The sequence below is a fragment of the Ctenopharyngodon idella genome, chromosome 17 (assembly GCF_019924925.1).
Source record: "Ctenopharyngodon idella isolate HZGC_01 chromosome 17, HZGC01, whole genome shotgun sequence".
Lineage (NCBI taxonomy): Eukaryota > Metazoa > Chordata > Actinopteri > Cypriniformes > Xenocyprididae > Ctenopharyngodon > Ctenopharyngodon idella.
In genome coordinates, this window is record NC_067236.1 from 21,094,016 (window position 1) to 21,118,422 (window position 24,407).

Here is a 24,407-nt window from a genome sequence, read left to right on the forward strand (position 1 = left end):
ATAAAATAAAATAAAATAAAATAAAATAAAATAAAATACTCCTTTTTAAAGAGCTTGGCTGTTTCAGAAAGGGAATTAAACTGAGCTTATCTCAAAATAGAATAAAATAAAATATTGGTTTAAATTTAGAGTATGGCTATTTTGTTTTCACATTTACTTTAAATGTTTACTTGGCCTACTATAATGTATGAAAATGACAGACAACATTGTTTCTGGTGAAAATGTTCTGCTTTTTCTTAACACTTTCTTTACATTCAGCTGTGTTCAAAATCAACGAGGAGAGATCTGTGAGTTCACACAGTCCACTGTGTACAATGTAAGAGAAATTGTTGCAATGGGTTTGTCCAAGACTCACAATAAGACCATAAAGATTTTTTTTAAACCTATACATTCCAGATTGTGATCTCTGATAGCAAAGATATTTTCTGACAAAACCTATTTATGTTTAGGCTATGTTAATATGCACTGAACTTGGGAAGATTTGTTTGATATCGTGAGTAAATATTCCTACTATATTGTTTGGATGTTAGGAAACAATAAATGGCCAAACCAAGACATAACAATTCCTCCAACAGAATCGCACTAAAGGTGTGCAGCCACACAAACCCGAGATTCTTTCAAAGTTATGCGGGCCCCACATTCCACACATGCACCTTCACCAGCGGGAACTATACCACAGACTCCTGCGCGTGAGCGTGTCGTGTTACCAGCATTTCCTGTGTCTCATATCTGGAACGAACGAACTCTCCAATGGAGCAAAGTAATGCGAGATGGGAGTGGTTCCGTTATGAGGTCACGGTGAGGGACTGAGCTGAACGCTCAGCAGCGAGCGCAAGCGGTAGACATGAGACGGACGCGATAGCTGGAAACATTTATTCGCACAGCTGAATGAATCTCTGCTGGCGACAAAAACATAACAGGACCGTGTTTCCTTCGACAGGGAACTACTGAAGAACATCGCGCTTTGGCTTTATAGGCGCAGGGCAGGCGTGTGTACGAAAGACTCCAAGGAAGAGACGCGTGAGGAAAGTTTTCCTACGCAAAAACAAACTGGACGGAACAGTGCAGAAATCGTGACGCATAAGCCATGCACTGGTTGTACAGCGTGGGATAGTTCTTCTGGTGTCGTTCATCTGAAGGGGGATGCCTTTTTGGTGGCTTTCGTCAACAAAAGTTTAACGCCGTATTATTCTGTTCGACAAGAAAACGCGTCTTTCTGAACGGAACATTTCTCGCGCGCGTCCTGTTTTCTTCTGTTATTTGTTGGTTTGGCTGGAGGATCTGTTCCTCATCGTGTAGTTTGGGGAGCAGGGGTTGGGTTGGATATCTAATATTTTTCACTTTTCCTTCATGGCCTCCTCCAGGATGTATCTTCTAATGAAATGCATGCTGATTTTCCAACTTGTGGTGCTGATCGCGAAAAACAGTCGGGCGCTCATTTGCTTGCCCTGTGATAAATCCAAATGCGAGGAGCCCAAGCACTGCACGGGTTCGGTGGTGTTGGGGATCTGCGGCTGCTGCTCGGTTTGTGCTAAGCAGAAGAACGAGAGCTGCGGCGGCGTTTACGGTCTGTACGGGACCTGCGACCGCGGACTCCGGTGCGTGATCAGACCCCCGTTAAACGGCGGCTCCATCACGCAGTACGAGGTTGGAGTTTGTGAAGGTCTGTATACACATTTCATTTACTCTCTGAAAAGTTGCCATCCACGTTCATTGCTTTAATCTAGCCTAATGATGGTGAGAGGAATTAAATAAATCACATCACTTCTGCCTCCGTCTGTATTTCTTGGAGAAACTAAACCAAAGCGGATGTTTTCTGGCAAGCTCTTTTAACACTTTACTTCATGAAACTGACACATTATCGTATGTTACAGTTAATTTGTTATTATTTCATGCTAGTCACATACCAATTGTGACAAGTAACGGTTAAATTTTTACTGATAAAAAAGTAAATTGCAAAGATTTATCTCTGAATTCTGAGAATCTGTGGTTCAGATATGAACTATTCTGTTCCCAGTTGTACTCACACTTGTTTGTTAGTAGTAGTAGTAGTAGTAGTAGTAGTAGTAGAAGTAGTAGTAGTATCTATCCCTTTAGTTACAAGTATTTATTAGATACTAGCCTAACTATTGGTGCAACTATCCCAATTAGAAGCCTAACAAATATCCCACTACAGTTCTTACTAGTAAGATTAGAATGTTGGTAACGATTAGAACACAGTTGGAATTCCAAGTTATATCATCCAATGAATACTTCTAAAAAAAAATGCTGGGTTGTTCAACCCATGTTTAGGTCAAATATGGACAAACTCAACCGTTGGTTTAAATTTGTAAGTTTTAGTTTGTCCATATTTGACCCAAACATGGGTTGAAACAACCCAGCATTTCTGTAGATACTAATGAAATGTATAGGTTGATCAACAGTAACATTGGAATACATCTGAACCACAAATTCAATAGAAAATGAATTCAATAGAATTTGTTACTTTCCTCTCTTGGCGTAGTATCTAGTAAATAGATATGTCATACTAGTGAAAAATATTTTTACTATTGGCGTACACTCGTAATTAAAAATAAGGCTACTGGTAACATAAAACAGATTGAAAGAATAAATGTTAAAACGGCTTGCCATATTATCGGTCTATATGGAAAGGAAAAAGAAAATGTGTAAAGTGTAGTAAATCAGCGATTTACAATGTGTTGTGTTCATTAACAGTAGCTACAGTAGCAGTTTTGAAAAAAAAGAGGGGGAAAAAACTCCTTAATATTATGAATCATGATTACAGCTAATTTGAGTAGAAATGAACCATTATCAGGGCTCATTAAATATCGTAATGTGATTGTAAAGCCATTATGGAGAGGATAAGTAAGAGGATGAGTCAGAATGTAAGCGTCAGTCCTGTCTAGTACACATTTCCCCTGCATTCATACGCGACTGTCGTTTTGGAGTAGAGTGAAAGAGAGGCGAGCTGGTTAATGTGTTTGCAGCATGTCGGTTTTTCGTTTCTTTGGGGTATGGCTAACGGATTCCGTGCTGTTTTTGGACGTGGTGCCAGCCTCGTTCTTTCCGCCGAGGCTTGTTGGTTTTTCATCGGAATGTCTGCTATGCAACTTAACTTGCGCCTCTGCCAGTATATTTGACATCGGACCGTTGAGGGACGTGCGCTTCTAATGCCTTCAGTCATGAGGTTTTGCTTCTCGGGATGCGTTTTTCTCACCTCACCTTGATTCAGTTAATTGTGCTGTCAAGCACGTCTTAGCTCAGGGTCTTCTCTGAAGGGGGTTTCTCTCTGTAACATTGTTTTTTTTGTTTTTTTTTTTTCATCCTGGGTTAGTGCAATTCATATTTGTAGTTTTGAAAGGGTGGTTTTAAATCTTGGGTTATGAAGCCCTACTCAAGTAAAGTGCGTTGTTTAGCGTCAGTGTATACGATTACATAACAATGAGCTTTGAACAGTCACATGCACTTTTATTTGCTGTTCAGTTTCTGCGCCTGAGATAAATTAAATGGAAAACGTGAAGAAAATATTAAGATATGTATTTTTAAGAGACTTTAGAACAGCCAGAACCGACATATGGTACTTCACAGATTAACAATCCCATTTGTTAATCTCTAATGTTATTGACCTCATAAATATATAAATGAGAATGTAAACCCACGGTTTACATATATAATTTATGAAATAAAAGCACTCATATTCTATCCAATATAGCTCCTCAAAATGCAACATTTTTGAAAACAGAAATCCATTCACCATGCTGCCATTGTCAAATATCAGCCCATTTTGTCACCAATTTTTAAAGACTTAAAGGGATACTCCACCCAAAAATGACAATTTAGGCTTAATAATCATTTGCCCACTCTTTCACCATATATAGCCTATAAGACTTTCTTTACTTAAGATGAACACAAACTGAGATTTTTAGAAAAATAATACTCTCCTCATAAACTTCATGAACTATGAATCATCGTTTCCGTACAACTTTTAAATGCTGGTTCACAATTGATGTAAACGGGACTTCCCGAGCGAGCTTCACAAAGCGTTTGTGTTGTGCTTCCCACATACACCTATTGTTTCTCTTCAGAAGACACTGATTCATCAACTGGGGTTGTATGGATTACTGTTGTTGTTGTGTTTGTTTTGCATAGTTATTCAAGCGTGAACTTTGAGGGTCCCCATCCACTTGCATTACGAGGGCTCACAGAGATGGATTATTTTTCTAGAAATCTCTGTTTGCGTTCCACAGAAGAAAGAAAGTCATACCGTATCTGGGACAGCATGTGGGTGATTAATGATGAGAGAATTTTTATTTTTGGTTAGAGTATCCTTTTATTTTGTGTTTCTGCTGTTGAAGAAAGAATCAAAGCCATGAATCTTTTCTGAATCCATGTACAAATGACCTTAGAGATGAAAAACTGGCACCTGCAATTATCAGTACTGGCATATAAAGCTATCTAGACAGATGTGTAACATTTCTGAATGCTGCTTGCACGTTGTATCGGTTATACTTTTTCTCTGTAGAGTCCTGTCGCTTGTTTGGCCTATAGTCCAAGTTGGAACGCCGACTTGGTCAGAGGACATGCATTGCAATGTCACGGGTCAGCTTGCAGCATGGCTGGCAATGAAAATTGAAGGCGTCTCGACCGTTTGACATGTAACTGCCGGGGTGACATCTGCTGTAACTCAGCCAAGAAAACACTGCGGCACTGAGTGCCACAGCTATGGCTGTCAGATAAATGAGTCAGATGAGAGAGCGCAGCGAATGCCACTGCAGGCCACGTCCTACTCACCTCCACCCTCACCTCCTAACAAACTGAGACCTCAGAGGGTCTTAACAGTGAATTAGAAAGTACAACTGCCTGTAGACCGTACCCGCCGTGAGTCACCAAGAATTATGAAGATCTCAAAGTCCTGTGTGTTGTGGGACATCACAGATTTCTACTGGACTTTATCATTTATTCACTTTTAAATGATTAGTTCACTTCAGAATTAAAATTTCCTGATAATTATCTCACCCTCATGTCATCCAAGATGTTTATGTCTGTCTTTCTTCAGTCGAAAAGAAATTAAGGTTTTTGAGGGAAACATTCCCGGATTTTTCTCCATATAGTGGACTTCAACAGTTACCAATGGGTTGAAGGTCCAAATTGCAGCTTCAAAGGGTTCAACATGATCCCAGCCAAGGACTAACTTTACCTAGTGAAACAATAGGTCATTTTCCAAAAAAAAAAAAAAAAATTATATACTTTTTAACCACAAATGCTCTGCGATGCGCTACGCATTACATAATCACGTTGGAAAGGTTGCATGTGATGTAGGCGGAAGCATCGCGGTAGGGCGAAAAACTCTCCTCCAACTTCAAAATCGTCCGACATTGTTGTTTTACCTTTTTTTGTGAAGGCCGTTTGACTTAGTCTTTGCGTGTTCACTTTGTAAACACTGGATCAGTACTTCCGCCTACGTCACACGTGACCTTTCCAAGATGATTACGTAATGCGTGGAGCATCGCAGAGCAGTGCAAGACGAGCATTTGTGGCTAAAAAGTATATAATTTTTTTTTTTTTTAAGAAAATGACTGATCGTTTCTCTAGATAAGACTCTTATTCCTCATCTGGGATCATGTAGAGCTCTTTGAAGCTGCACTGAAACTGACATTTGGACCTTCAACCTGTTGATAACTGTTGAAGTCCACTATATGGAGAAAAATTCTGGAATGTTTTCCTCAAAAACCTTAATTTCTTTTCGACTGAAGAAAGAATGACACAAACATCTTGGATGACATGGTTGTGAGTAAATTCAGGAAATTTTAATTCTGAAGTGAACTAATCCTTTAAAGCCCGTTCACACCAAGAATGCTTGTCTGTCACTTTAAATGCTCGAGCTTGTTACAGCAGGATGGATTCTGATTGGCTGTCAATGTTTTTATTGTTCATCAGCTGGATGAAATAATTCTGAAAGTGATGCAGGTGAAAAAAAAAAAAGTATGTTTCTATAATGTACTTAAAGTGCTCTATTTTCGTGCACTAATTTTGTACTTAATATACTAAAAATTCTTCATTAGTACTTAAGATAATCTAGCACAGTTTAATACACTTAGATGTTCTTAAGAAGTACTAAAGAAGAATTTTTAGTATATTAAGTACAAAATTAGTGCGTGAAAATAGAGCACTTTCAGTACATTATGGAAGTGTACTTTTTTTTTCACCTGGGGATTCCCACGATATTGTTTCTCTGTGCCGTTATCATTATATCTGTGGTGTGAACTGTTATTCTTTAATATTGAGAATGATATTTAGAACTACATCTTTATCTCTATCTTTTTAGTTAATGTCCTTGGTGTGAACGGGCCTTTATGTCACTCCAAACCTATTAGGCTTTCTTTCTTTCTTCTGTAGAACTCAAAAAGAAACTCCTGTTCATGTTTTAAATAAAAAAAAAAGTGACACAACAAGGGCTGTCAAGCCTCAAAAAGCTCATTTGACTATATCTTCATTTTTTACTTGAACTGTTCCTTTAAATGGAGCACCACAGTCAACAGGGGAGAAAACAACAGAAGCATTTTTCTGTTCGAATTGACCGTAAGGTTCACGTCCAAGTCCATAAATTCCTGCGCATTCCAAAGCATGAGATTACTTTGACAGGCTGTTTACAAGTGAACACATACATTCGAGATGATGGTCCTGAAATGCCTCGCGGGCTTCTCTGGAGATGGACTTACCAAGCACATCACATGGAACACCTGGGGGGTTTAGTGTCAGGACCCTCCAGGTGAGCTTTCCCTGGGAAGTGATGTATGATGTGCTGCTTCTATATTCAGAGAAAGCAGTCAGGGGTCCCTGTGTGAAGCCGGCTGTACCTGTTTGAGTATCTCAACAAGAAAAGACCTTTACAGACAGCTCATACTGGTCACTGCATCAATTTTCTTTTTTAGGGTTCAGGTGCAGTTCTAGTGTTTTACATCTGCAAATGAACTGTTACACTTAATATCATACTATTTTTCAAGATACATTCGACAATTCAACAAAGCTTTTGATTATTTTTGCTTACCGTGTTTTTCTTGTAGAACTGCTTTGTTTGTTGACATTCATATGTTGCTTGATGATTATACAAGATTGTATCAGTGTCGGAAAAATGTGCCTTGTAAATCACAGATTGCTCTATTTTTATGAAGCCACGCAGTGGAAGACCTAGTATGGAGCCAGAAATGAACATCTAAATTGAACTTGAGTCTTCTGAGAATTTGAAGAATTTGCATGCTGCTTTTTAGGGAAGAAAAATATATCAGCACCACGTTGGTTATCAGATGATATTGGAGAATATTGGACGAATGTACCTGATTTTGGACAGACTTCTGAGGCAGCGTAAAGGCCCGTTCACACCAAGAACGATAACTATATTTGCATCCATACCAACGAACGGTAACGGTCTGTTTATTTTAAGCTCACGCGCTGTGGTTTCAGAGTGTGTGCAACATGTTTTTGCTGTTCTTGTTGCATTTACACAGCTTTAACCAGCAGATGTCCTTAGCATGCTATGTTTCGAGTGGATAGCTAGTGTAATCGATCTTCCATTTTAAATGCGCAAGCACTTAAATTAGAAAGGATTCTGATTGGCTGTCAGTGTTTTATCTTTCAACAGCTGGAAAAAAATCGTTCTGAAAGTGATCCCAATGATATTGTTTCTCTATGTCGTTATCATTAAAGCTGTGGTGTGGACAGTGCTATTCTTTTAACGATTTTTAGAACTATATATCTTTATCGTTATCTTTATAGTTATTAGTTAACAGTTTAATGATCTACAGCAAAATAGAGCGAGCTTTGGTAAGAACTAAACAAATATTTAATTACTACAATAGTAATTTCTTGCTAGAAATGACATGAGAAATGGAAAACGTAAATTTACAAAACGTACATTTACACACAAACTAACCAGAAACTACAACTTTCAGATGGCATCTTTTTTTTTCTAGCTCAGCTGTCACCGAATGGAAAGCATAGGATTGTGGGATATCAAAGGATACATCTGTGCTGCATGCCTTCAAAAATCGATCAGATGAATGTATCTTGAGAGACAGAAAGTGAAGCTAATATTGGATTCGGACATGCCTTGATGTTTTCCTACCTTGGAATGTGTCCTCAGAGGCTTCGAATGCAGCATTTTTAAGTTTTCGGATGCAGCCGGTTTCTCAAACAAGAAAAATTGTAGACCAGGACTTGATTTTGTCCATTGGGAATTGATTGGATGGTTGTGGTTTGCTATTGCTGTGATGTCATGTGAGTGACAGGTTGTCCCACCCTTGCACCACTTGTTCTTAAAAATGCCTATTTGTGTGTTCAGCAGACATGAAGGTGAGTAAACGAGTAAACTATATTAGCATCCACACCAACGCATGATGGTTTTGTTTATTATAAACGCGCGCTGCAGTTTTGTCGCTTGAGCTCTTGAGCAGGGTGGATTCTGATTGGCTGTCAATGTTTTTATTGTTCATCAGCTGGGAAAAAAAATCGTTCTGAAAGTGATTCCAACAATATTGTTTCTCTGTACCGTTATTGTTATAATTGAACTCTGCTGTTCTTTAATATTTAGATAGATTTTTAGAACTATATCTTTATCCTTATCGTTATAGTTATCGTTCTTGGTGTGAAGAGTGTCTTGCAAGGAAAAAAGTCCGAATTGAGAATTTAGATCTTATATCTCTGATATAAATTAAGAATTTATATCAGAGATATAAAGTCCAATTCTGAAAAAAAGACTGACTTTTTTTTGCAAGATAAAAAGTCGCAATTATACCTTTTTTATTTTTTATTCAGTGGCGGAAACAAGCGTCCATTGTTTCATGAATGAGGCCCAATGTGTGTAGAATTTGTTTGTCAAATTTCTACATTACTAAATGTTTTTTTTTTAAATAAACATCAAAAATGACATTTACCTTGCTGTACTTGTGCTGCTCTCCTGTTGTGCTCCTGTGTAAGACAATAATTTATTTGTGGAGCTGACATCCTACTCCTTGACAACATGCATGGTTGAAATTTTTGACATACTCGCACTGACCATTTATGCGGCAGTATATTTACTGAAACTTCACCTTGTCCACCCATCTGGAATTGGAGCCCTGAGCTTGACAGTTCATATCCCCAACTGACTGCACCACATTACAGCACTGGGCTCAAATCATAATCTTCCTGACTAGTAGAAAAGCAGTGGTCTTTATCATTTAAATGGCTTCAGACTGGGAAGAATGGAACGTGATTATACACAATCTGTTTGCAGAGAACACCTGGAGAATGAAGCACGCCTGCCCTTATTAATGTCATCCACACAAACCCTGGACTCTGTCTGCTAACAAAGCAGCTCCACATTGGACTTAATCACTGTCTGATGAAGTTCTTTTTGTCTAAGGCATTCCTTTGCCAAAAACGCTCAATGACCCATCTAAATAAAGGTTATGCGGTGATTGGGAAATATAATGCAATTCCTGATAGAACTAAACTAAGCAGGTGCTCCAAGTTACAGTGACGTAGGAGCAGTTCCACTCATTTTAATGTCTAGTTTCATGTTTGCTTGTTTTTTAAAGCAAAATAGATTTAACTAGATTTTTAAAAGAAAATATGGGAGGTGGTGGCTCAGAAATTGGCAGTAAATTTCAAAAACAATTAAAAGAAATGGCACACATTTTTATTTTATTTTACATGAAGTACAAAAACTGAAATAGTATTTTGTTGTAAAATGTACTCAACTTTTTTTTTTTTTTTTACAGTGTATGCTAGGTCATTAAAATCATGGGTGATGCCTTACTGGGACATTACTTGTCCTTAAAGGGATAGTTCACCCAAAAATGATCCCATAATTTACTCAACCTCAAGCCATCCTATGTATATATGACTTTCTTCTTTCAGACGAACACAATCAGAGTTATATTAAAAAATGTCCTGGCTCTTCCAAGCTTTGTAACGGGAGTGAATGGTACCCTTTAAGCCCCCCAAAAAAGCAAATTGGGCTGGAGTAAATTATGGGATAATTTTCATTTTTGGGTGAACTATCCCATTAAAGCCCACCCCTACATTTACCCCATCCCATGATAAACATTTTATTCCTACTGTTAATACCCATTTGGCACTTTATTTCCTCTTTTCGAATATTTTCTCAATTTTTTTTTAAAATAAATGCTTCTTCAAGCTGATATGCGATGGGAAAAGGGAGACGAATGAGTTCAGAAAAAGGCGGATTCGAACTCTGGTCGGTCCCGTCAAAAGCTAACGCCATCTGCCTTATTCTGTATCTGATCCTGTTATTGGCAAGATTTCTTTGGTAATTTTGTCAGGCTCAATCAGACAATGATGGGCGGAGCTAGTGTAAATAGCATCTTCCAACAAGGCGGGCTATTTGCATTTGGTGTAAATAGACATTTGGTTAAAACTATTGGAACTTTCAAGTTTCAAAAAAGTGCAAAAACACTGTAAATATATCATAATACAAGAGATGTGTGCTATTTGAAAAACCGATGTTCCTTGAAGAAATTGAAGCCATTATTTATTGATGTTCTTCCCCTCCAGTGAGCTATTAATTGACGGGTCACTGAATCAGTCAAGATCTGGATCAGGTGACCATTTTGAAGCTCCATTATTTGTAATGTCATGGAAAAAAAGACCAGAACAGTAAATACAGGTTTGGAGTAACATGGTGAGTGTGAGTAGATGGTGACAGAATTTTTGGGCAAAATATTTCTTTAAAGCAGAGCATCGCTGCCGGCCAAAGCGCATGTCTGTGTCTATGTTTTTTTTTTTTTTCACAAAAAGGGACAGCACAGGCAGGCTAAAATTTGTTGAGGGAGAACTGGTTGTCTGGTGTAGTCAGTGAAGACAAGCGGAAATGTGTACCCCCTCTCGGCAGCCTCCCTGTCACGCACTTCCCTGAAGTCTCTCTTCTGCTCCTCAGAGTACTAAGTGTCCTCAGGGGGTTCTGCGTAGGGGCCGGCGGGACTTTTCGTGGTTATAATTCAGAGGCTGGAAAGTTGGTGTCAACAGGGGCTCTGCATTTGAACAATGAACAGACGACACAGACTGTAGACGCTTTTGCAAAAAAGACTTCTACCCCTAAAGTCAATTCTGAATTGGCTTTGCAGCCCATTTACTTCTGTAATGTGAAAATGAATATATTTAATGAGGAAAAAAAGGGGGAGGGAAATTATTGGATTGTGAAGATGAGCGATTTCATACAATGTGGTTTGTATGGAAAGTGTGGGTTTTTTTAATCCCATAACCCCACCCCTAAACCAAACCAGCAGTAAGCAGATTGTACATGACTGTATGAATGAGACCTTATGAATTCATACATATTAGCCATGAATTCGTCAAAATGTAAAATTGTTATGAATTGCCATGAGATTGTGTTAGTTTTTTTGTTATTGGGTAACGTAATCCATTAGATAGCCTGGGGGGACTACATATTACTTTTATTAATTATACATTTATTTTATATTATAAATAATTAAGTACTGTATATGCTCAATTATGATGTAATTGTTGAATTTATTTTCAGGTTTTGGGTATTAAAGGGGACCTATTATGCCCCTTTTCACAAGATGTAATATAAGTCTCTGGTGTCTCCAGAATGTGTCTGTGAAGTTTCAGCTCAAAATACCCCACAGATCATTTATTATAGCTTGTCAAATTTACCCCTATTTGGGTGTGAGCAAAAACAAGACGTTTTTGTGTGTGTCCCTTTAAATGCAAATGAGCTGCTGCTCCCGGCCCCTTTCCAGAAGAGGGCGGAGCTTTAACGGCTCACACTTCGGTTGCTCAACAACAACAAAGCTGGAGAATCTCACGCAGACAAAATGAGGATTGTCAGTAACGGTGTTCAGCCTTACATTGTTCAAACCGGAGTCGACACTGATGGAGAGACTCAGGAAGAAGTTACAACTTTTAGACGTTTCTGAATGGTTAGTGGATAAATTTATGTAGTTGCTGTGGAGTTGATTCAACTCATCAACTAGCATGTGCCGTCATGTTAATCTTTTGTGCAAATCCAGCGTTGAATTGACCCTCGTTTGTGAAGCAGTCTGGCGTAAAATTACGACATGGCGACAATGCTCTACTACAACAACTCACAAGCCCAACATGGCCTCACCCCCTTTGTTGCGTGTTCTCGGGGGCAGAGTTTATGTAAATGTTAGGGTTAGTGATGTCACTAACCCGGGAAGAAGCTTGTTGTAGTCCTTAAAAAGCGATTTCTGTAAAAGAAAATATCTCCCTTTGCATTGAACTTTGAGCTTCATAATTTTGCAGATGTTGTTTATGCTCAAACAGCAACATTACACACTAAAGTTAAAAAAGTGAAATGATAATTGAGGACCCCTTTAATAGCTTTTCTGATTTATAATGAGCATCTATCTTCCTATCTTCACTGTCTTTCATTGCAGGGTAGCATTTAAAAGACTAGGGTGCTGAAAATGCTGTCTTTTCCTGACAGAGTAATTAATTGGTTTGGTTGCAAATTAGCCAGCATCTCTTGCTTCAGGAAGGACTCCTGCCTTGATAACAACCAGGTGCCACTGCAGAGTACAGCAGGAAGGCCGTGTATCAGCTAGCAGAGGACTAGCAGTGATTTGATATCAAGCCTTGATATCAGCAAAACAACACTTTTCACTGTGCTTGTTTATGAAGAACCGCTGTGTTGAATGTGGGTTCATTTTCTTCCTTCAGTTTCCTTTTGTGAGATAGTCTGGTAGAGGAAGAGGCAACTCAAACAATCTATATTAGGTAACATGAGAGCATGGTGTTTTTGCATAGTACAAATATTGAGTCAAATGGAATTCCTGAGAGAATATAATCGAAAGAGCAGTCACACTTTTGTGATTGTTAAATTATTGCAATAACTCAGATCTCTGACCACATTGATATGTGGCAAACAGAAAATGTAAAAGTATTCAAGAAGAATATTTTCTATCTTATGTCTTATTGATTTTATAGTGAAAGATTCATCCTTTCAAAAGTTTCAAAATCGTTCATCAAAATGTCATAACTCGATCTCCAGTGAAACGACAGACTTCTCTCTGGTGACGTACAGTACGGGTCAAAAGTTTGGACACATTACTATTTTTTTATGTTTTTGAAAGAAGTCTCTTCTTCTCATCAAGCCTGCATTTATTTGATTAAAAAAAGAAAAGAAAATAACAGTAATCTTATGAAATATTTTTACAATTTAAAATAATGCTTTTCTATTTTAATATACTTTAAAATATAATTTAGTTCTGTGATCAAAGCTGAATTTTCAGCATCATTACTCCAGTCTTTAGTGTCACATGATCCTTCAGAAATCATTCTAATATGCTGATTTGATACTCCGTTATTGTTACGTGTAGTTGTTGTAGAGACGAGGCGTATACGGAAATCCACAATATTACGGTATTTATTGAACAACGAAGACAAACAACCATACACATTAAACTAACAATAGAACAGACAGGGAGTGCTAGGAGTGAGTCCAACTTAAAGGGAGTGCTAATGACAATAAACAGGTGCAGGGAATCCAGGAGAAGCGGGAAGGCTGATGAGGGAAGTGAGTTCAGGTGTGCAAACAAGGAGGATCATGGGAACTGGAGTCCAGGACAGGCTTAATATTTTTTTATAACCTATGATAATTTTTTTCAGGATTCATTGATAAATAACAAGTTTAAAAAGAACACCATTTTTTTAAAATAAAAAAACTTTTGTAACTATATAACTATACTGTTCAAAAGTTTGGGGTCAGTAATTTTTTTTTTTTTGAAGAAATTAATACTGTTATTCAGCAAAGATAAATGATAAATAGTAAAGACTTCTTTTGTTAGAAATTTTTTTAATTTTGAATACTTCTCTTGCTTTTCTTTTTAACTTTTTATTCATCAATGAATTCTGAAAATGTATCACAGGTTCCAAAAAAATATTAAGCAGCACAACTGTTTAAAGTATTGACAATAAATCAGCATATTAGAATGATTTCTGAAGGATCATGTGACACTGAAGACTGGAGTAATGATGCTGACAATTCAGCTTTGATCACAGGAATAAATTATATTTTAAACTATATTAAAATAGAAAATGATTATTTTAAATTGTAAAAATATTTCACAATATTACTGTTTTTTTTTTTTTTTTTTTTTTTTGATCAAGTAAATGCAGGCTTAATGAGCATAAGAGACTTCTTTCAAAAACATTAAAAATAGCAGTGTTTCCCAACTTTTTACCGGTACTGTATATGAATATTGCTCTACATGTACTTTATACTGTATATCTTTCAGGGTTCAGTATTTTTCAGAGTTCAGGATACTGTATATTTTTCAGCCTTCTCTAATCATTTCATCCACTTAAACCCCATCCTTTCTCACAATCAACCCAAAGCTTGTGTTCAGATCTGCCTCCATCCTGTCACTACTTCTATTACTTATTTATATATATATATTTATATATATATATATATATATATATATATATATATATATATATATAAATAAGTAAGTAAGTAATAGAAGTAGAATATATAATTAAATGTGTGACAACACTACAGTAATCCTGCTGTCAAGTGTATCCGAATGATCGTATTTTCAAAATTAACGCGTGTGGAATCCTCCACAATGTTGTAATTTCCAGTGGGAAATGATATTTTATTGAGCCCTGATTGTCTTTTGGGGGTTTGGAGGTGTGTCAATTAAAGACTTATGATACAGACAAATTGGTCATGATTGAAGTTGTGACTGTGAATTTGTACACTAATTACATTGTATTAGGGTTATCCACTTTGAAGATTAATTTACTGTGATTAATTGCATTAAAAAAGCATTTTGTCATGAATGGAGAAACTTGAACCTGCTTTTAACTGAAAATGCCAGTGAAATGCCTACATTCAATATAGAAATACAGCAAACAGTTTTTGTTGTAATGTCTGTTTAATGACTTTGTAATGTCTGTTTAATGATATGCTCATCTGACACTGTAATGTCTTTGCATTATGTTCATTTCTGGGCTTTTTTTCTGATTAATTCGATTAACATTTTTATTTGATTAACATCTCTAGTACACATTTTTGTATTGAATAATGCTAAAGCTTGCCAGTAAGCACGGCTCATGTAGCTCGTGGATTATGGGCTGACTTGGTTTGGCATTTCTCATTATGCATTGTGCATGGCAGCACAAGAATAATAAAATACATTCTTAACACATCAGTTACACATATTATTTCTCTTCATTTTGTTGCATTAGCACCACAAACATCTTGCATTCATCAGGAAGTGAAAAAGAGAGAAAGAAATTTGAAATCGCATCTATTTTAATCTGACTGAAATCACTTAAATGCACATCACGTCATAATTATGATTTCTGAACTCGTAAGAAGGATCTTCCCAGGAGGTCTTCAAGGCAATGCTGTCTGTGAACATGCCAAGCTGAATCCCGCTGTGTGGTTTGGACCACCGCAATGTGTTTATCATGTGATCCCTATGCCAGGCTACTGACAACCCTTGTTTGGCAGGGGTCTGAACCCTCCACGCCCAGCTAAACGACCCGAAGCTGCCCTGGAGAGCCATGCTTAGTTACTGAAGAATCAGCTGTTGACAGCAGCTATTTGGGGACTTCACCCCTGTGGTTTTTTGTGAAAACAACAAGCGCAGGGGCTCTGGAACATCAGCTTCAAGTCCTTGATTGTTAGAAGATCACAAGCTCACACATACTCTCAGTCCCCTATAGATAGGGTCCTTGTGTTGTTGCGGCCCACGGTATGGGTGTTGTGCCGTACAGCTGCAATCACACCCATCAGATCCAGATGATCGAAACACTGGGCCGCAAGTGTGCAGCTGTGCACCGGTAGCTAAATGCATGACTGACCCTACAGTGAACAGACGCAGGGCGGGTGAAAGGAGTGTTTTTCCATGACTTGTTTATCCTCTGAGTATTTAAAATGACCCACCCAGGGTTGAGAAGTTATGGATGCAAAACAAAGTCATTTAGTAGTTCATGTAGTCTCATTACTGCTAAATCAAATTGTAGGTTTCTCTGCAGTACGAGGCAGGTTTCTACAGAAAAGTTTGACTCAACAGTCGAATTGCTCATAGAAGCGCAAGGCCCGTTATTTATTAGCAAGCGGGCTGCATTTCTCGGAGACCGAAAGACACAAATTACATGCATTCAGGTGCATCTACATACGTGCGCTGGTACTTAGTATGCACTGGGGCTGGTTGATGTATATGCAAATAAATCAGTGTTTTGGACCGATTCATTGAAACTCAGCTCAACTGTCATTTATGTTACTAAGGTCTGGCATGGAAAATTGATGTGTGTGTATGTACATATATATATTATATTATATTATGTTATATTATATTATATTATATTATATTATAATATATATATATATATATATATATATAAATTATTACTATTATTATTATTATTATTATTATTATTATTTAAAGGGGACCTATTGAGCCCATTTTACAAGATGTAATATGTCTCTGGTGTCCCCAGAATGTGTCTGTGAAGTTTCAGTTCAAAATACCCCACAGATCATTTATTATAGCTTGTCAAGTTTGCCAATATTTTGTGTGTGCCCCTTTAAATGCAAATGAGCTGCTGCTCCCGGCCCCCTTTCCAGAAGAGGGCAGAGCTTTAACAGCTCACACTTCGGTTGCTCAACAACAACAAAGCTGGAGAATCTCACGCAGCCAAAATGAGGATTGTCAGTAACGGTGTTCAGCCTTGCATTGTTCAAACCGGAGTCGACACTGATGGAGAGACTCAGGAAGAAGTTACAACTTTTAGAATGAAACTGGACGTTTCTGAATGATTAGTGGATAAATTTATGTAGTTGTTGTGGAGTTGATTCAACTCATCGACTAGCATGTGGCGTCATGTTAATCTTTTGTGCAAATCCAGCTTTGAATTGACCCTCGTTTGTGAAGCTCAAACCATATTAGACTGGTTTAAGCTGTTTTTTTTGTTGTTGTTGTTTTTACTATGTTTTTGGTAACACTTTAGAATAGGGACTCATTTGTTAACATTAGTTAATGTATTAACTAACAATGAGCAATATACATTTGTTACAGTGTTTATTAATCTTTGTTAAAGTTAGTCCCTTTAAAGTTAGTTTACCTAATTCTCTTGATGAGAAGTGCATTAAGTAATGTTAATTACTTTTGATTTTAATAATTTATTAGTAAATGCTGAAATTAAAGGAATAGTTCACTTTAAAATAAAAATTACCCCAATCTTTACTCACCCTCAAGCCAGCTGTATATGACTTTCTTCTTTCTGATGAACACAATTGGAGTTATATTAATAAATATCCTGACGCATCAAAGCTTTATAATGGCAGTGAACGGGACCAACGAGTCTGAATCTCAAGATAGTACACCCATCCATCATAAACGTGTACTCCACACGGCTCCGATAAAGGCCTTCTGAAGCGAAGCGATGTGTTTGTGTAAGAAAAATATCCATATTTAACGCGTTATAAAGTAAAATATCTATCTTCCGCCAGACTGCCTTCCGTATTCAAGTTATGAAGAAAGTGTAAATCTCTCGCAGTTCAAAGCGCTTGCGCTACGTCCTACGCTTTCCCTATTCAACTTACAAAAAAGCGTAACTGACGCTTGGATGCGTCAGGATATTTATTAATATAACTCTGATTGTGTTCATCAGAAAGAAGAAAGTCATAAACACCTAGGATGGCTTGAGAGTGAGTAAATAATGGGGTAATTTTCATTTTAAAGTGAACATTAACAAAGATTAATAAATGCTGTTCATTCTTAGTTCATGTTAACTAAAGTTGTTAACCAGGAAACCTTATTGTAAAGAGTTAATTAAAATACATTTTAATGTATATACATATTTAAAAAAAATAATAGTATTTAGGTTAATATTAAGTAAAATAATTTAAAATAAATATTCAATATATCAGCCAGCCCTGGTCTGTGCCCATCTTGAGTGTGTATTCATCCATACTAAGCACACAAACATGCGTGCGCGCTGATAAGGTGAACATGCAGTGGGCTGAAATGCCAGCGCTTGTATCAGCGATGTGTGTTTGCACTGCAAATAAGACTTCATAATGTTGCTGGCAGATAGAAACGTCTTCAGGGTCGGGGTCATTCTTATTTTGAAAATGGGCTGCTCTCTGCCACCATTTATCTATCGTGTAAGTCGAGAGAGGCTATGAACGTAGAAACTGCATAATCCTTTATAACAAGTCTACGTTTCTCTTGTATTCCTGAGATTTATGATACCCCTTTGGACAACAAATGCACATGCAATTGGCCATGTGCTCTTTTCTAGCATTCAGTAGCCTCATTACTTCAGCATCATCAGACCAGTTAAAACCCACGATTTTAATGATACTGTGAAAATGCATCGGGCCTGATTCTGAGTTTTCAAAATACTCTGTTTGATCTGGTAATTTATTATTATGAATTTCTGTTGCTGTGGCATCCTCATTGATATGTGTCTCTTTCATTTTCGTTCAGATGAAAACTGGGATGACGACCAGCTCTTGGGCTTTGAGCCATGCAATGAAAACCTGGTTACAGGCTGTAACATCATTGATGGGAAGTGTGAATGTGACAGTGTACGAACATGCAACAACCCATTTGAGTTCGCTAGCCAGGAAGCCTGTCAGACAGCCCTGCAGAAGATTGAAGGTACCTCTTATTTCTTCATTCTCATTATCTTTTCTCTCTGTCTACTTCCAGCGTGAAACAGACTTGTACCTGCATGTGCGTGTCTTTCTGCAGTAGTCATAATGTCATCATGCTATTTAATACGTCCTTGATGGGTTTCATCTTTAAAATATGTGCTTGAACTCTCGATTGCTTGATTTTGTGAACATACTCTAAAACGGCTTTATTATAAGTCCCTGTACAATTGTTGCGGGGCAAATTTCATGAAACAATGATATTTTTAAAGAAAGTGATAATTTAATGTGTTGTTTTTCCATGCATTCTTCTTAATTATCTATAATAATTTTATTTATTTATTTATTTATTGTGCAAATGTTCTTTTTTAAAACTTCATCCTAAATAAGAACCATAATCTATGGAAGCTAATAAATAAAAAAATAAAAAAGGTAATTGCAACTTTTTATCTCACAATTCTTGCAATTGTGAGTTTTTATCTCTCAATTCTGACTTTATAACTCGTAATTCTGACTTTTTTCTCAGAAGTGCGAGATATAAACTCTCAATTGCGTCTTATGAAGTCTGAATTGTGACATAAAATTGCAATTCTGACTTTAAATCAAGCAATTCTGACTATAACTTGCAAGTCTGACTTTATATCACACAATTCTGACATTATATCACATAATTCTGACTTTATATCACTCAATTTGGACTTTATGTCATGTAATTCTGACTTTATATCACTCAATTCGGACTTTATATCACGCAATTTTGACTTTATATCTCGCAATTCTGACTTTATAACTCACAATTCTGGCTATATCACGCAATTTTGACTTTATATCACAATTCTGACTTTATATCACTCAATTCTGACTCTATAACTCATAATTCTGACTATATCTTGCAATTCTAAGAAAGTCAAAATTGTGAGATAAAAAAATCGCAATTACCTTTTTTTAGTTTTTATTTCATGGCTGAAACAACCTTCCATACTAAACAAATACTTGTTTCGCAAAAGTATATATATATATATATATATATATATATATATATTTTTTTTTTACATTTTAGAGTTCCCTTTTTTTTTTTTTTTTTTTTTTGTAATGGCGGGGTAGCAAAATAGTATTTTTTTCCTCTTTTCTTAGTGGCTTTTTACTTAAATAACAGTTGTTGTTTTTTTCAGAAGTCTGTGATTAAACAAACAAACAAGCTGATTTACTAGAGGCTGATAAGACTCCTTTTAGAGCTATCAGAATGCAAATGTTGTGTTGAAAAATGCAGTCCCCAATGGATACTTGCTCACATTCTCTCAGCGTGCCTGTGCGTTCAGTCTGAGATGGTGGCACACTGGCAATTAAACATAAAAATACATGCTTGTTATCACAACAGTCCTAGCAACGGGTGCAGGGCCTTGTTGTTTTATTGCGGCAGGTGTGCTTTTCGTCATCCCTGAAGCAGGCAGTGGCTATTTTTGAAGGTTTACCCCCTGTTTTGTTTTACTAATAGGTGCTTGTCATGTTGTTTTGACTAGTGCTTTAGAGTTGTTGCAGTTGTCACTTGTTTATTTTGATATTGTGTCTAGTCTGAGATGTTGTTTTGCTTGTCTATTTGTAGAGTTGTCAGTATGCTAGAGATGTTTTGTCTAATAGGCACTTAATTCTCTTGATGAGTAGCTTGTTGGTTTTTTTTTCAGTGGCTGTCAACCTATGATTTTGATGATGTCTTTGTCCTTTTGCAGTGTTTTATTAGTGGTGCCAGGCTAATAAAACAGGCAGAAGAAAATTCTTACACTAAGCAATACCTGGTTAAAAAAAAAAAAAAACAGTCAGAATACAGTCAGATTAATAAAATTGTTGAATATTATGTATAAATATAAACCACTCTAAGCTGGTCTTAGCTGTTCTCTTAGCTTGGTTAAGCTGGTCTGTTGGCTGGTTTTAAAAGGGTTCAGTCTAGGAAACCATCGCAAGTGAAATCCTGTATCAGGTGAGTTACCGAGCAAGTTTACTTTGTTAGAAAGCCATACATATGAGGCATGTCATGTGATGCAAATGTAAAAAAGTACTAGATTACAAATCATGTGTAATTATACTCATAATGTTTGAAAAGTTGGATTACTCTTTATTTTGATGGTAAACTTTAGACAAGTAACTTTGCTATTACATGTCAACCAACTCTCATTAGAGTATTAGTAGACTGTAGTAGACTCATATACGAGTTATAAAGTCAGAATTGTGAGATATAAACTCGCAATTACGAGTTATAAAGTCAAAATTCCAAGTTATAAAGTCAGAATTGTGTGATATAAAGTCAGAATTGCGAGATATAAAGTCAGAATTGTGTGATATAGTCAGAATTGCATGATGTAAAGTCAGAATTGCGAGATATAAAGTCAGAATTGCGAGATATAAACTTGCAATTGTGTGTTATAATGTCCAATTGTGAGAGAAAAAGACTAACATTTTTATAACTCACAATTGCATGTCATAAAGTCAGAATTGCATGATAAAAACTCACAATTGCGAGAAAAAAAGTCAGAATTGAGACTTTATATCTTGCAATTCTGACTTTATATCACGCAATTGAGGAAAAAAAGTCAGAATTTTGAGATAAAAAGTCGCAATTACCTTTTTAATTTTTTTATTTAGTGGTGGAAACAAGCTTCCATAGCTTCCAGCTGCAAGTATGGGGTAAAAAAAAATCATTTATTTTGCTCATGCTAGCCCAAAGCAATATATTAAGTTCAATAATACATTTTTAATAAACCGTGTACAGACACTACCCACCTATTTGGCGTACATAATACACGTTTTGTTGCTTGAGAACATGATGCATTTTCTGGCTGTTGCAAAAAGTTGTTTTTCTTCCAGTCTCCTCATACATCTGTTTGCGTTCAGTGCCGTGAGAAGCGTGGGCCAAAGCACATGTTTTGTAGTGTTGTAATGGTATCCGCTCAGCAGTTATCATTTGCATAAGAAAAACATCACTGTCGTGATTCATCAACCTGGCCATCTTTTGTGTCTACCGTCAGCAGACATTGTGAGATTTCATTGATTTCACATTAAACAATTGCTTCTGTCACACAGAAGTAGAGCCGTCACCGTAATATGATTAAATTCTGTCTTGTACTTCCACTTCCACCGTCTTTGCGCTGCCGGTGAAGGAAAGAGACAGAAGTGTATTTAAACAACTCTGCGACCAAATCGGAATCACCAGAAATATGGGCTTGTTCTTGATGTCGTTCACCCTGTTCAGCCCGATGGAAAAACGTCCTTCCTCACAAAGGAGTGTTTTGTATTTACGGGAAGCTGGCAGGCACAAGGGCGAACGTTGAATAGATAAGTGCTATTGATATTATCAGAACGGGCCCCATTTTGAAAGGCTCGGTGACCTCTTGGATTTCTTTAGCCAAACAGTGAGGAGTGGGGTCTGTCTGAAAGGACAGTGAAGATTGATAATATCGTCGCAGTGCCCTCTTCAAGGTTCCCTAACGACATCCATACTAGTCTCTGCTACCGTTGCTACTACAGGAAATCCATCCTCAATAAAACCGTAATAATATGTTGACCTTTGATGTCTAAGTAGATTCTCTCTGGGTAAGAAAATATTCCAGAGCAGTAAATCGTCACCAGACCTGATGGAAAGATGTTAGTCTTCGCATCAGCCCTCATCTAGTATTGTAGTATGATCTATTTTAGGTAAACCCGGCACGTAAATGGCACGTAAAAAGGAAACGAGTTATTGATAGTCCCTTTACATGCTCTTTTCTTTTCTAAGTGGGCGGTTCTCAGCCAGAATAAACTCTATGTGAGACTAAAAGACTAAAACTAACCTTAAAAGACAGATCTTATACAGATACAGGGTCAGGTGACTGCACAGAGACACTGCTCAATGTTCTCAGGTTTAATTAGGCATGTCCATTTGCTTGAGAAGTTAATACTTAAACTATGACATATTGAGGAATTCCATTTTTTGGCCAAATGTGGTAGGCTCACACAGAATGTGTGCCCCTTGGCATATTTTTGCACATATTGAGGGAGAAAATGTGTGTTACACAATGGGAATGGATTTAAATTGGGTAAAAACTGTTAAACTGATTTTAAGACAGTCGATAAAGGCATCGTCTATGTTTATATTTACTCTAGAATGGCCTAAATGATGGAAATGTATTAGACTGTTGATGTCAGATTTGTTTGCTGATTTAAAATGTCATTGAAATGTAATCATGACATGTTTTCCCCATTCAACTACTGTGGATAGAAGCTGAACCTGTATGGTCTTTGCTAAGATGGCAGAGTGAAATGACTTTGAATGGACTTCAAATCACAGACAATTGTAATTTGGAATTTGTGAGACAATTTAATTTGGAATAATTACGTTTTTTTTAAGACGTCTCTTATGCTCACCAAGGCTGCATATATTTGATAAAAAAAAACAGTAAAAACAATAATATTATGAAATATTATCACAATTTAAAAAGAATAATAAAAGTTAATTTCGAGTTTATAGTAGGGCTGCACGATTTCTCGCACGATACGAAAAATAACATTGAACTTAAACGTGATTATCACTTAAATGCGATTCTTAGTGCGATTATGAAATCACAAAGGCTGCGATTATTTTTTTTATGCGCAGCTTGTCAATGAAGTATGGCTCCAAATGCTAATCCATCTGAAAGCACTGTGAGTTTGAGTCGCTTATAATGTACATTTGAAAAAGCAACACGCGTCAAACATCTTTCCAGACATGAGAAGCATTTATTAACATCTTGTCCAACAAAAGACAACATTTAATAATATGTTTTTACTCCAAACTCACTTCATAACGACAGTTGAGCATCCTTCTGTGAGATGATGTTTCTTCTTACACAGAATAAGGCAGTCGTGTGTTTATTAGTCATGTTTAATCAATCAAAGTGTTTCAATCTTCTGTTTACTGAGCTACAAGTGTTATCTTCTTCTACAGCAGGGCATATTTAGAGTTCCTGCCCAAGAGCGCCCTCTGGCTTTCAGATGGAAAAGCATTTACTACTGATCACAGAGCTGTACAGCTCTGACAAGCTGCGCATAAAATAATCGCAGCCTTTGCCAAATCGCGTGCGGTTTAATCATGATAAATTGCGCAGTTTAGTTTATATCTCACAATTCTTAGAAGGAAAAACATAATTGTGAGATATACTCATTATTCTGTTTTTTTTCCTCAGAATTGCAAGTTTATGCCCCGTAATTCTGACTTTCTCCCCCTCAGAATTGTGATATAAACTCACAATTGCGAGTTATAAAGTCAGAACTTCAAATGGTGTCTTCAATGACGGTATTCTATAAAAATGAAGACTATATTTTTTGCATTCCTGTTCTGACATACAAAGGTACAAGAAAAAATTTTTTTCTCTCTTATTCTGTGGATTTTGCCCATTTTCCTCCACTTGTTACCGCTATTTTTCTGCCACCACTATGCACGCGTAGCTGCAATTGACGTAACTGTCACGTCTGCGCCAAAGTGGTCCATAGATGATAATCAAAACCAAGCAGATGTCTTGTTAGTATTTGGCAGAGTATTTGATGCAGGCAGGAGCTGTGATTGTGGAAAGGGGTTGGGAGCAGCAGCTCATTTGCATTTAAAGAGACATGCACGAAAACAGCACATATTAAAATATATTGAAAAAGAAAACAGATGTTCTCTTGTAAGCTAACTAAAGTTTGGAAATACAAATGGGAATAAAAAGGTCTAAGGGCTTTGTTTCACTGTGTCAAACAC

The 24,407-nt window shown here is 36.9% G+C and overlaps 1 protein-coding gene across 2 annotated transcripts in view; it reads left to right on the top strand.

The window, feature by feature from the left end:
- The first annotated feature begins 773 nt into the window (after positions 1–773).
- crim1 (cysteine rich transmembrane BMP regulator 1 (chordin-like)) overlaps positions 774–24,407 on the top strand; it is a 144,557-nt gene continuing 120,923 nt past the window's right edge. The window contains exons 1-2 of one of the 2 annotated variants that reach the window (XM_051867055.1): positions 774–1,663; positions 18,495–18,668. In XM_051867055.1, coding sequence (XP_051723015.1) covers positions 1,351–1,663; positions 18,495–18,668 — 487 coding nt within the window. In that variant the 5' untranslated portion in view covers positions 774–1,350. The remainder of the gene's footprint in view (positions 1,664–18,494; positions 18,669–24,407) is intronic. The other variant, XM_051867053.1, reaches the window with a different exon arrangement.